Source organism: Chelmon rostratus, chromosome 15, assembly GCF_017976325.1.
Source record: "Chelmon rostratus isolate fCheRos1 chromosome 15, fCheRos1.pri, whole genome shotgun sequence".
In the NCBI taxonomy this organism is placed as follows: domain Eukaryota; kingdom Metazoa; phylum Chordata; class Actinopteri; order Chaetodontiformes; family Chaetodontidae; genus Chelmon; species Chelmon rostratus.
In genome coordinates, this window is record NC_055672.1 from 13,479,305 (window position 1) to 13,492,392 (window position 13,088).

A 13,088-nucleotide genomic window follows, 5' to 3' on the forward strand; every position below is an offset into this window, starting at 1 on the left:
GCTCTCACACAGCCCGGTTACAATCCACGCATCAGTGTCTTTTTCTGCTTCATGTAATGCTGATCCATGAGTGGATGTGGGTGTGTTTGTAACTGCTGGTGTCTGAACCTGCATGGAGGTGAAGGGTGGTGGTGGAGGATGGTTAGTGTTGGTGTTAGTGGTGGTGGAGGAGGACTGCTCAGCTGCTGATTAGCTCCAGGAAAAGTGGACTTGGTGATATATCTGAAGCCACACACACGCACGCACACACACACACACCAGGGCGGCTTAGATTCCTGAGAGCTCCAGCCTCGGGGCTTTTTCTCTCATGATGACAGCTCTACACCATGTCCTTCTTCTGAACGAGGGTGTGTGACAGCCAGCCAGCACAGTCACCTCCTCCTCTGTATGTGCACATGAAACTACACTCAGTTAATATCCCATCAGGAGCAGAGAGAGGGTGAAATCCGTGGTGCAAAATTATTATTAAGTGGATTTTATGTGTCAATTATGCTCCATTTACTTTAAATTGCATAGCGCTTAAGGACAGGTCCTTTAATTCTCTGCAATTTTCAGCAGCAGAAGTGCACGTCTTCCCATGTGATCTTCTGAATCAGTGGTTACCAACCTGGACATCACGAGATAATGAGAAGGGATTAGAAAGAAAAACATATCTGTTACACAAAATGATCATTGTTATTCTAACTTTTCTCTTTGTCTTGTAAGACATGGATCTGGGGGGGTCACGAGATGATGAACAGGACACATTTCTTGTGCACTCAAGCTGAGTTCATTTTTCTGTTTCTGATGACTCTGTTTGTTGTGAAAAGCTGGATGTTTTTTTTTTGGCCCGCCAACACTATCTATATTGTGACTGAACTGACCCTTGTGAGTGATGCAGATTGCCTCTTCTGAAATATAGCAGTGTTCAAAGAAGATTAAATTAAAGACAGAAGTGGTCCCATTTGCTATATATACACAAACCCATCTCCATCATGTTTTTTTTCTTTCTTTCTTTTCTTTTTTTGAGTAAAATAGTAGTAATCTGTAACAAAATTATTCTACATAAAGTATATAAACTGTAAAATACATACATAGCTAATTTTTATTTAAATATATATATATATATATTGTTTTTTGTTAAATACAGACATGCAGCGACGATTGCTGGGTAATATATATGTTCATGTGGTCCAACGTCAAGTCTGTTTGATCATGTGACGAGACGATACACGTGTGCTTCATAACAAGTGACTAGCGTGCAAGAGGGCCAGTCATAACTACCTCATGCCGCTGTTTTCTGGCCCTTAAAAATCCTTCAAATGAACAAGTCCTTGACGGAAAAATCACTCTTTAGTTAACCTGCTCACAACTCGTGTCCACACCGCAAATTGACACTGACAAGCCAAAAAGGTTTGGAAACACTGATCCAAATGACTGTTCCCAACCTTTTTGACTTGTGTCCCCATAAAACAAAGCAATGCTATTTATGTGACCCCTGTTTTAATTTGTACATGAGTTGTGAGCAGGTATGAATACAGTGATTTTCCTCTCTCACATTATCCCTTTTTTAAAAGGCCTGAAACAGTGAAACTGTCAAGTATTTCAGTTATTAGAGAAAAGTCTGAAATATAATCATAGATGATGTAGAAGGAGTGTGTTTCTGATTCTCTATTGTGTTGTTAATCATCTCATGACCCCTCATGTTCATTTCTTTGACCCTTGACCCCACTAAATTACAGGTAGGTGTAGGTGTTCTTTAAGTTTTTTCAAAAAAGAGGGAAAAAATGCAGAAAAAAGTCCACTCTTTAAAAAAAAAAAAAATCCACATGTTCCCAAAAGCAACAAGAGGAGAGGATGTGTTCAACCAATAATCAGCGGCTCATCTGTGCATTTTTAAACTTAAAGGCAAAATCATCCACAATCCTCACATCACAAAGGCAACAGTTTATTTTATTTATAAGCAAGAAATGATTCTAAAATGGAGGAACTGCTAAAGAGGTGTAGAGATGTGAAATACAACTGCAAACCAGGATTTTCAATGTTTATATTTAATCCAAAACAAAATGTCCTGAGACAAATGTTGTGTGTGCATGTGTGGGTGCATGGAGCTTGCTGCAGTGCATAAGGCTGAGTGTGCAAAGTGCCTCCAAAATGGCAACCTGTCTGAAGTTTCTTCACGACACGAGAAAACAAGTAAATATAAAACCACAGCGTTAATTTTCACCGAAAAATCTCTTCTTTTATCTGTTGCGGTCAGTGTGGTGATGGTCTAGAGGGGAAAAAATAACGATCTTCTTCAGTGAGCTCCTGTTCTTCCATTGTGCATGCTTGTCTTATTCAAAAGCAACTTGATTTGATATCCTCAGACAGAAACTCAACGTGAGGCTCCTTCTGTCCTCTTGTTATCTGGAAATTAAATTTCTCTCTCATGGATTGCATTTCACGGTTCACCGAGTCATTTGGCAGTAAGGGCAGACTGAGCTATGAGTTGGTTTGAAATTGTTCAGCCAGATAGTTGTGTTCACTCCAGAATCAAAGTGGGTTTGCATTTGTGGGACAACTGAACCCGAGTGTGTTTTCAATCATTTTAAGATGACATAAAATGCCGCAACAGATCACAGATTACAAGAGTCCAAAGGTATGTTCAGGTTTCAGTGGAGAGGATCTGAGGCAGATTTGAAAATTGTTAGTGACAGACTGAAAAAAATGCTTGAGAAACAGAATAAAACTCATTACTCTGTCTGCACACTGTCAAGAGCTACACTGGGTCCTGGTTTTCCAGCCTTTCATCGGGTGTTACATGATATAGCAAGTCTTCAAAAAAAAAAAGAAAAGAAAGAATAGCCGATTTGTTGAGCATTTGATGATGAGATGAAGTCGTGGAAATCCTCGAGTGCATAGATAAACTTCAATTAATCTAATTTATGCTGTGCAGAAACAGTTTTAGAAGAATTTGCCTGCATTTTTGAGTCATTTCCCGTCATCATTCCCTGTTTGACGCATGTTGCTTGACTGCAAGCATAAGAAGTGAGTTTTTATGACTGTTGCCAATATCATGCTGTGGAGATAGAACAGGAAATAGTGTGTTTGCAAATAGAAATCAGCTGTATTTTATGTATTCTTAGCAAAGAGAGCTTGTGGTACGAAGGTTTTAAGCAAGCACACATATGCATATAAACTCCCCTTGATTGCCCCTCCCGAGTCATTTAAAGCTTTGTTGCAGCTGTAAGTGGCTCACTTAAAATCAGGACAGCAGGCACACAAATGATATTTAAACTTGATGTGATGCACTTTGATTCAGAGAAAGAAAACATTAGTAAGGGCATCAACATCATTTACAATGAGCGCATAAGAGCATCTCAGACTGCAGCCGGTCCAGTCTGTTATTTCCAATACTAGAGCGATCGCAGTGAGTCATTTTTGCCCTGATGTGGGATTTAAAAAAAAAAAATTGGTCCTGAAAATTGAGTCCAATGTGGACTCATGTAGATCAGATAATTGCATGTGAAGCCCGTTTTACATGAAGCTGGGATCATATTTTCCCTTGACGCATTTTCGTTCAAAAAGAAATAAAAGATATTCACTTGTTGATGAGGTCGTACCTCTGCACCTTTAGATCAGGGAAAATTCAACTTTTTCTCTCATATTAACTCACAGGTAAACAATATTTGCTGCTTTTCTCTGTTTAATATCACAGTAAACTCAATATCTTTGGGTTGTGAAGCAATTTTGGCTCTCAGAAATTGTGAGAAGTATTTTCAGTATTTTCTGACATTTTATAGACAAAGAGACAACAATCTGCAGATTAATCAATACTGGAAATGTTAGTTCAAGCTCTGTTTAGCTCAACTTGTAATTGTAACATTTCCTACAACACACTAAAGGCTGCAGATCATTTTGGAGATTGACTTTAAGCACAGCACAAATCATTTTGCATGTGTTGAAAGGTACATATACAGCAGCTTGTAAAAAAATCAGTCTCCTGATTGTTGTATGTGAGTCACGTATTAATGGAAATAAGATGCGGACTTGATTGTTCCTGAGAGAGTGTGTTATTGTGTAAGCTGAATGATTTTCTGGCTGAAGAGTCACTTAACATAAAAAAAAGACCTATGTTGACTTAGATCTTGGAGGTCAAGTGGCATAATTGTGTTTCAGGGCTGCAGCAAGAAGGATGATTCACCTCTTTATGTAGCACACAGGAGTGTCATTGCATTAAGGTCACTGCTGGTCGACTCACCGGGAATTTGAAAGGTTTCCCTAAAGTGAGGTGTTTTTTAGTGTGTTGAGAGAGCAGGAAGTCTCGTGTGAACTGCGGAGGATCCTTAGGCTGATCACGCATCTTCTACTGCGAAGGTACTGGAGATGCTTTGATGCATTCTGTTCCAGCCTGTTGACATGGAAACTGAAGAGGCTATTGTGTGACGGGTGTTTCTGCCACCAGTTTTGGTGAAATAAGGATCAGTTCATGAGTCATTTGATCATACTGTTTGTATTTGTGTCCCCAAACGTTGGATAATTATTCCTTTATTTCATACCTGCCTCCATACCTTCCTGTCTTACCTCACAGTTATTTAAAGAGGTCGCTAATCCCTTGACCTCAGAGAAACTGATATATGTAGCCTTTCGAGGTGAGACAGTCTTTGCTGTCTTTTCATGTTTAATCTAATTGCCTGCTCTTTGGTAAGCCTTGGTACAAATACAGAGATCAACTACAGGCTGCAGCTATGGCTAAAATTAAATCTGTGTGGACTTGTGAAATCCTGATCCAAATCACTTTTGAAAGCATCCATCGTATCAAATATTGAACACATCACCCTAAATGCCTCATCTGTCTCTGCTCTGTGCTTCTGTGTTTTAGCAGTGAGTGGGTGAATGCTCATAATGTTGAGCTCCTGTTGGATAATGTGCTTCAACGTGGGTTCAAGGACCTTAAAATGGTCATTATTGATACAAAGGACCAAAAGGCATTTTTTTTGTTTAGTATTATTTGGCTGCAACCCTAAATCAAAACGCACCAGCTTCCACACAGTTAATTAACATATGATGATTTAAGTCTAAAAAGAACAGGAGGTCAAAGATGTGCATATGGCCTCAGGCTTAAACATAACTTAACATAATATGCTCTTTATCTCAGTTTCTCCTCCATCCTGTCTGCAGTGTGGTTTGCATGTTTGGGAGAAAGATTGTCTAAGTGGTCGTATTCTCTGGGGACCTGGAAATTGACAGCAAACCAAGTAAAACCGGTTGTTAAATTATGCATCAGAAGATCCTGTCTGTTACATGAAATCACTCCCAGCTTCTACAAGAGTGATGTCTATGTGTGGCTTCAGCTTTCAAGTTAAATGACTGACCTTTGTCTCTCCACAGAGTGTATGGACCCAGGTGATGATCCATGATGATGCTCACTGAAGGGTCTCTCTGAGCTGAAACCCACCATCGTAGGACCCTGTGGATGAAGAGGAGGCAGTGGATCTGCTCGTGGACGCTGAGACCATGGTGAAAGCTCAGCGGAGCCAGCCTGTGAAATGCAGGAAGCCCCCAAAGGAGAAAGCAAGCAAGGTGAAAGGAGGTGGTGTGAAAAAAAAGAAAGAGAGAAAGGAGGAGTTGAGAGGAAGGAAGAGGAAGGATAAGAAAGAGTCACATCGACATAGAAATAAGACACTGGCAGTGGGTGATGGAGAAGCACTGGACTGTTGCGTCCTGCTCACCCGTCTGGAGGAGAAAGGAGTTGCGGGTAAAGAAAAGGATGCACCAAAAACAGGGAAACAGAAGAGTGTTAAAGTCAAAAAGAAGCTGCACTCCAGCTCCATTCAAAGACGGACCAAATCTGGACTTAAGAAAACTTCCACAGCCAATCAGCAAGCACTGGAACCAAAAATCAACCAATCGGACGCCTTATTCATGTTGCCCGCACCAGTCTTTGAGCCCCGCAGGCGGAGAATAGCATCTCTCAATGCTGAGGCTGTCAACAGCTTGCTGCTCTACAGAGACGATTCTCTCACATCCAATTTCACAAAGAAACGGCAGCCGTCAAATGAAGATCCAGCGAAAGATAGTCTCATTAAAATGGAACATAGAGGTCATAATACCAAAAAGGTTCCTTCAGGAGGAAAAGTGGGCCCCAAAGAAAGACGTAAAAAGCAGAAGCGATCAGCAGCGGAGGCTCAGAACATTGACTGGTTGGCTTTGTTTGCACCAACGCCTCGGCGTCAGGCCGGCCTCACTGCTGCAACGCTGCTCAAACTCACCAGTGCTGCGTATGGAACCAAACGGCAAAAAAAGATGGAGTCCAAGCCGGGCAGTGGAAGTGAAGCAGCAGCTACTCAGGATGAGATTAACGGTAAGCCAGTGTGTGGAGGATCAACGCTGACCAAAAGAACAACACATCCCAAACATGAGGACCAACTAAAGCACAGAAAACAGGGTACAGATGATCCGGTTCATTCCCAGCTGGGCTCTGCCATCCAGGGATGCTGTAGTTTGTGTAAAAGCAAGGCTTTGGATCCAGAGTGGAAAGGCAGCACAGGAGGGGAGGAGTGTCTCAAGCATGCGCTCCATTGTGGCTCTTCGCTGGGATTCTCCTTGAAAACAATCAAAGAGGAGCAGGTGGAAGCCGAGGTGTCTTCCTGCTACTGCTGCTCCCAGGAGAGATGTGTCGAGTACTGTCACAGACTGGCCCTCTTCCTGGAGGACAAGACCTTCAAGGAACCAGAGGACGGCTCGCTGTCCGAGGTGTTCCACCACCATCATCACCACCACCATCATCATCACCACCATCTTCAGTCCCCCCACTCCATAGGCCACCCAGCAGCCATAACCATCAGCCCGCACACGTACACCTGTTTTCCTGGGTACTACGTCCACTTCAGCCACCCAGACAACTCCCCCTCTCCCATATCCCCCCTCACTTTATGCCCAAGAAGTGGCAAAAGACCCAAGCTGCTCCCCAGCACTGGTTCACAGCCCTCAGGGATTACCCATCCAGTGTACTGCTGCACCTCAGTGGAGGCGTGCTACGGAGAGCCCTGCAGGATCAACGGCTACTCCTCCTATACCAGTGTGATTCCAGCCATCTCCAGGGGAGGGTGCTCCTTCAGCCCCACAGACTGCACCAAATGTAACCACGGCATCAAAAGAGGTGAGCACACAGAGGATTGGCATTACTGGGTTTACTTTTTGTAAGCTGCAGCAGTGTGTCAGCGAGTTGATGCACAGGTATCTGTCTTGATGGCACTTATGTAACAACACTGATAACTTCCTCAAGTGCCTCAGATGTGAGGCAAAAGAATAGGACAGTGTCCATCATCTCTGAACAGTCAAAGGATATGTTTACTGCAGTGATGTTGTGTTTGTTTGACAAATTCATACCATGGAGTCCACTTGCTTGGTTTTTCTGGAGCTTCCAGCCACGTCAGCTTAAGTCATTTTAACCACTTTATTATTTGTGGTATAGATATAATTTAGCTGATGTGAATTCCTTATGACATGAAGTGTAAAGCAAACCATAGAAAAAAAAAAGCTCTTCCATGGAAACCTTATGAAGTGGGCTGACCAAGATTTTGACCACATAAAAGATAAAAGAAAAATTCTAAAAAGGAGCAGCATTAGGTCTGTGTGTCAACAGCTGTGTGCAGATATTGTAGTAGAAAAGGATGTTTTGATAGTAAATTAAAATGGCGTACAAAGAGTTGTGAAGACCAGACATTACGGAGGGCTGATTAAAAGGTTACTCCAATGATTTAGTGTTGTTTTGTGACATTATCAGGATTATTTGTCAGACTTTAGAGAGCTCCCTGCAGAAAAGAACACAAAAGAAATTAGGCTGAGCAGCACTCCCATGACAAGTAAACTGAACTTCATGTGTAAAATCACTGACCCTTTTACGTAAGACAGTAGGATTTCCGAATAAGTTTAAGCGTTAATCATTCATTAGCAGACTTTAGTTATAAGGTTATTTCGTATGCAGTGTCCCCGCTGCTAATCCGGCTGCCGAAGCAGTACAATGTGCTGAGAATAGCTATCATGTCAGGCATTTTTAATCTCCCATTTTGGAATGTCACTTGAGTGGGAAGTAACAAAAAAATATCAGACAAAGGGCAAGACCCCTTTTGTCTAAGTTTGAATACAAGCTGCCGGACAGTGAATACAAGGCCTGTGCAGCTGAAACCTAATGAGCTGATTGTATGAGCTCCAGTGTCAGCAGTTAGTTACTGTGTTCAAGTCAGTGATGTGAACCAGAACAGGAAACCTCTTTGTTATGTCTGCGGTGTAACACACAAGCAGTGCGTGGGCGTGAGTGTGTGTGCTTCTGCCTGACCGCGTGGGTGTATGGTTAAAAACACCTGAAAGTGACCTTAAAACAACACGTATAACACATGGGCGTACACCAGTGTAGTGCTGCGCCTCAGCTGCACCGCTCTCTCTTCCTGTGGTCTCCAGCAGCCAAAACCAGGTCAGACCGTGAGGGTTGAGGCTCTTTTCTACAAGAGCACCGTCAGCCTTCATCTCAGTGGAGGTCTGTGGGTTTTAGGCCTTTTACATGGAAGGCATTTTCACATGTCACAGCAGGAAGAGCACAGGTATAAATAATAAAATTAGTGACGGCTGCATTCTGCTGAGCTGCTTATCCTGTTACGGTGCCTGTCTGCCCACTGGCGTGGCTTGCAAGAGCACGTGAGTGGAAGCGATCCATTGCTAATGTTATTAATAACACCTGTACTTTTCCTGCCATGACAAGTGAAAATCCCTCAAGGTACGCTCACACATGCGTAGTAAGTAGCAGATTTGCATCTTCACTTTGCCTGGAGTCCAACTTTGGTGAATTTTGATACGAATTTCGCCTCAACAGGTTACCGTCATGGCCCGCCCACACAGGTGTTGCCACTTTTCTGCCCAATTAGATCTATTCTCAGTCCTGAACGGGCGTGTACAGATCAGGTTTGATTGACATCTCCCTTGCTCTCCTGTTCATTTTATTGCATCTGTTGAAGCGAAGCGGCTTACAACTGTACATGGACTTTGGTGACATTCTCAGTCTACACCCAACATACACCTGAGCAGGTGGCTAATTAGCCCATGAAAACACCTTTGTGGGTGTGCAGCTGAAATAAAATCTCATGGTCTAATAAGTTTTCTGCGCAGAGATGACAGAAGTAGTCAGAACCTTTACTTAAGTAAAAGTAGCAATGCCACATTATGAAAATACTCCACTACAAGTAAGAGTCCTGCATTCAAAACTTACTTAAGTAAAAGTATGTAAGTATTATCTGTAAAATCTAATGAAAGTATCAAAAGTCGAAATGCTCATTCTGCAGTTAAATGGTCTGTCTGTGTTTTATATATCATGTTTTAACATTAATGTTACTGCTGCAAAAAATGTGCATGTTGCTGTTTAAGGTCGAGCTCATTTTAACTGCTTTATATGCTGTTGGGTAGTTTAATCTACAGCAATGCATCATGTTCTATAAGAGCATCGTACGTTCGTAGTGTCGCTGTCCTGTGAGAACCACACCATCTCCAAAAACTTTTCATAAGCTCAGAAAAACAGCCTGTTTTCAGATTTTGCAGTTTCCAGCTAATCCAAGAGGGTTTTTAAACAGTTTATTTAGATTAAGAAGTAGGAGAATTTTCCCAGCCCTAAATGAACACTAATTTCAGTTTATCACAAAAATTAAAATTCAAAATCACCAAATTTGGAGATACATAGATTTAACTGGACAGGAAGGGTATGAAGAATTGTAATCTGAGACGTAACTAATAACTAAAGCTGTCAGACAAATGTAGTGGAGTAAAAAGTCAGAAATTTGCCTCTGTGATGTAGCGGAGTAGAAGTATAAAGTTGCATAATAAGAAAATACTCAAGCAAAGTGCAAGTACCTAAGTACAGCACTTGAATAAATGTTCTGTGTGTGTGTGCGCGTGTGTGTGTGTGTGTGTGTGTGTGTGTCTGTGTCCGGGGCTCCTCTGATAAATGCTATAATTGAACTTAATGGAGGCTCTGTTTGTTTTTTCTGCTGCTTCAGCAGAGCTAATAACAATGCATGTCGCTCATGTCTGTTATCTGACCTTGTTAAAGGCTGTTGATCACTGTAGCTGCTCCTTAAAGGACTGACTACATGTTGTCCGCCACTCTCCTTCACTGTCTTTTCTGTTCCTTCCTCAGACGACTACCCATCAACCCTCAATGACCATCACAGTCCCTCCTCCGTCCCCATCTGTCCCAGCCCCAGAATCCTCACTGGCTGCCCCATTCCCACTGTGCCTCCAGCCGGCCAATCAGTGCCCCACATTCAGACTCCGCTGTCCGACCCCAGCCAACCGCAGCCTCCGCTGCAGGTGGCGAAGGAGTGTCCGCAGAGTGCCAAGTCGCCCAGCGGGTCGAGGTCTGGCGCGCGCGGCACCGGCAGCATCAGCTCGGCTGTCTGCCCTCTCAACAGGGACAAGAAACAGAAGCTTGGCTCTGCCAGCGTTGGAGAGCGAACGGTTGCCAAGCAGCCGAAGAACGGCCGCCAAAAAACCACCAACGGCTGGCAGCCAGTTGGCCTGCCCTTTCAGAAGGAGGTTTTCTCAGTGGTATGTAGAGAAAGTCATGCTGGTGCTTTGTGACACAGCCACGATGGTGCCGCTTGTAATTAAATATGGTGTAATTTAACTTGACTGTCCTGAGAGAGTTGGGGTTGATTTATCACACACACACTATTGTCTTATCAGGCTTTCACTGTGTTTTGAGTCTCATCCAAACACCTGACTGTCCTCATTTCTGTTGAGACGCAGAAGACATTCAATACAAATCACATCCTGGAGCTTTTTAGTCCAAAGCCTCTCACGGCTTATCAGTTTCGGGCTGCTTGAGAAATGAGTGTTTCCTGCTGCCTGTCTTCTCAGGGAGAGGAGCCTCTGGTGCTGAGGAAGTGTTTCGAGGGAGTCCAGAGGGACGGGGAGCTGATCCGGGTCAGAGACACTGTTCTGCTGAAATCTGGACCTAGGAAGAAGTCTCTGCCTTACGTGGCCAAGATCTCAGCTCTGTGGCAAGAGCCAGAGTCAGGTAGGACACACGCTGTACGCAGTGTTTACTTCCAGTACAAGAGAAGCTGAATTAATGTGGAAATAACGGCCTCGAGAACAGAAGTGAACCGTGTGGTTTTTGTCCAACAGGAGAGCTGATGATGAGTTTGTTTTGGTACTACCGTCCAGAACACACACAGGGGGGACGCAACCCCAGTGTACATTGTGAGGTGAGAAGCAAAGCCTTTTATACTGGTTTCTGAGTGGTTGGCAGGTGTTTTGTTGAAATCATATACCAGGACAAATGAAACGTAGCTTCAGCTAACCGTGTGCAAAAAGTTTTTAAGTCAGTGTGCAAGATATATTAAACTGCATGTAAGCATGGATATAATAATTATGCTTCATGCATCAGCTTTTATGGTGAAAACAACAGAACCATCAGTTAAACTGACTTTTAAAACTAGCAGATAATTTAAATGACAAGGCTGAAAATATCCCTTATTTCTCTTTTTGTCAACAAATCACATAAAAAGACCAAAACCAACGAATGAGCTGATCCCACTCAGTATTGTCTGTGTGTACAACGCCAAATAAATAAAGGTTTTTTATCTGTGTCATTAACCTCCATTGCTGTCCAAAAGCTATGAAAAACAATGAGCCACGGGGCGGCACTGGGTATCGCGTCCCTTCATGATCACGAACACGGCCGCTGTAGTTTATTTTGTCAATCCTACAGTCAGAGCACCAAATGCGTATTAATCCACAGCTGAAAATAGTCCCCAATAAAGACCCTATTTACTCTATTTATCTGTACAAAACTGAAGTTCCCATCCTCCTATGTTACTTATCTTTTTTCACCAAATGAAATTATATATTTGTGACCTGTTTTACATCGTGTGTCGGAACAAATGGGTTTTTGGCTAAACACAAACACACAGGGTACGGGAAGTTGGAACGTACTGGGAAGCATTAAGAGCACTGTTGGTTTTGGACTTTTCATGAGATTTGCTGACAGCAAACAAATCTGTTGGTAAGTGTTTGTGGAATAAGCCCTGTAATACAGTCTAAGATGCCCCCAAATAAGAAATTAATTGTCATGTAGGGGAGTTCCTCACCTTGATCTTGACCATTATTTCCTTATATTTGGTCTCAGTGGTGTGCGTTTCCGCTTGTATATTTTCTCTCGTCTAATAAGATACCTTTCCAAAGGATAGGAGGATAAGTTTTGGATGTAACACGTGCATTTTCTTGAACCTCTTACCATTTAGTTTTGCCTTCCATTTGTTCTAGTTTGTACACTGCGAGTTTGAATCTTTATCATCATCATCATTACAATTCAAGGGAAGGCTTCAGCGATTTTGGCTCAACTCGAGAACCAAAAATGTGTCTGAAAGAGATGAGAGCGCCGGAACAAGCGCACAGACACAGGCAGGCGCACATGTTGAGCAGCAGCTTCTCTTGTGCTTGCTTCCTGTTGTCAGTAATCTCCCAGAGGAACCAGTTGCACTTTATTAAATCTCCAGAAACAATAAACCACATGAAGTCTGTCGTTTCTCAGCTGCACTAACAAACAACAAACACACTATGGCAGCAGTGTGAGAACAGTAGCAGAGCTTTGGCTCACAGGAGGAGGCGACGCGTGAATCTGGCTTTACATCTGGAAGCGAAGGTGAGGCAGAAGTGCTCGTGTATGATGGAGCAGACAGATGTGATCCCTGCATACATGTGCCGACTGTGAGGGCTTAAGAGGATCAAATGGGGATCATGTTGATGGATGATGGGGTTTTTCTTTTTGGAGCTAACACGGCGCTAAATCACAACTTTCCTTCCTCCAGAATGAGATCTTCGCATCTCGTCACCAGGATGTGAACAGTGTGGCCTGTATTGAAGACAAATGCTATGTCCTAACATTGGCACAGTATTGCCGGTAAGGAAAAGGCCATTTTTACATTTTGTGGTATTTCTTTGAAGTACATGTCTTGCACGAAACATATTGCTTTTGAAAGATTACGTGGTCCTGCTGACAAAATTCTACAGCGCTGTTTTTTGAAGCTTTTTAAATACCCACTGGATTAACTTAAAGGAAAAGCATGATGTTT

The 13,088-nt window shown here is 42.8% G+C and overlaps 1 protein-coding gene across 1 annotated transcript in view; it reads left to right on the plus strand.

Annotated features, from left to right (window-relative positions):
• The window catches only part of bahd1 (bromo adjacent homology domain containing 1), a 29,990-nt gene that overhangs the window by 12,750 nt on the left and 4,152 nt on the right, over positions 1-13,088 (plus strand). The window contains exons 2-6 of the mRNA XM_041954376.1: positions 5,353-7,123; positions 10,148-10,557; positions 10,870-11,029; positions 11,140-11,219; positions 12,825-12,916. Coding sequence (XP_041810310.1) covers positions 5,479-7,123; positions 10,148-10,557; positions 10,870-11,029; positions 11,140-11,219; positions 12,825-12,916 — 2,387 coding nt within the window. The 5' untranslated portion in view covers positions 5,353-5,478. The remainder of the gene's footprint in view (positions 1-5,352; positions 7,124-10,147; positions 10,558-10,869; positions 11,030-11,139; positions 11,220-12,824; positions 12,917-13,088) is intronic.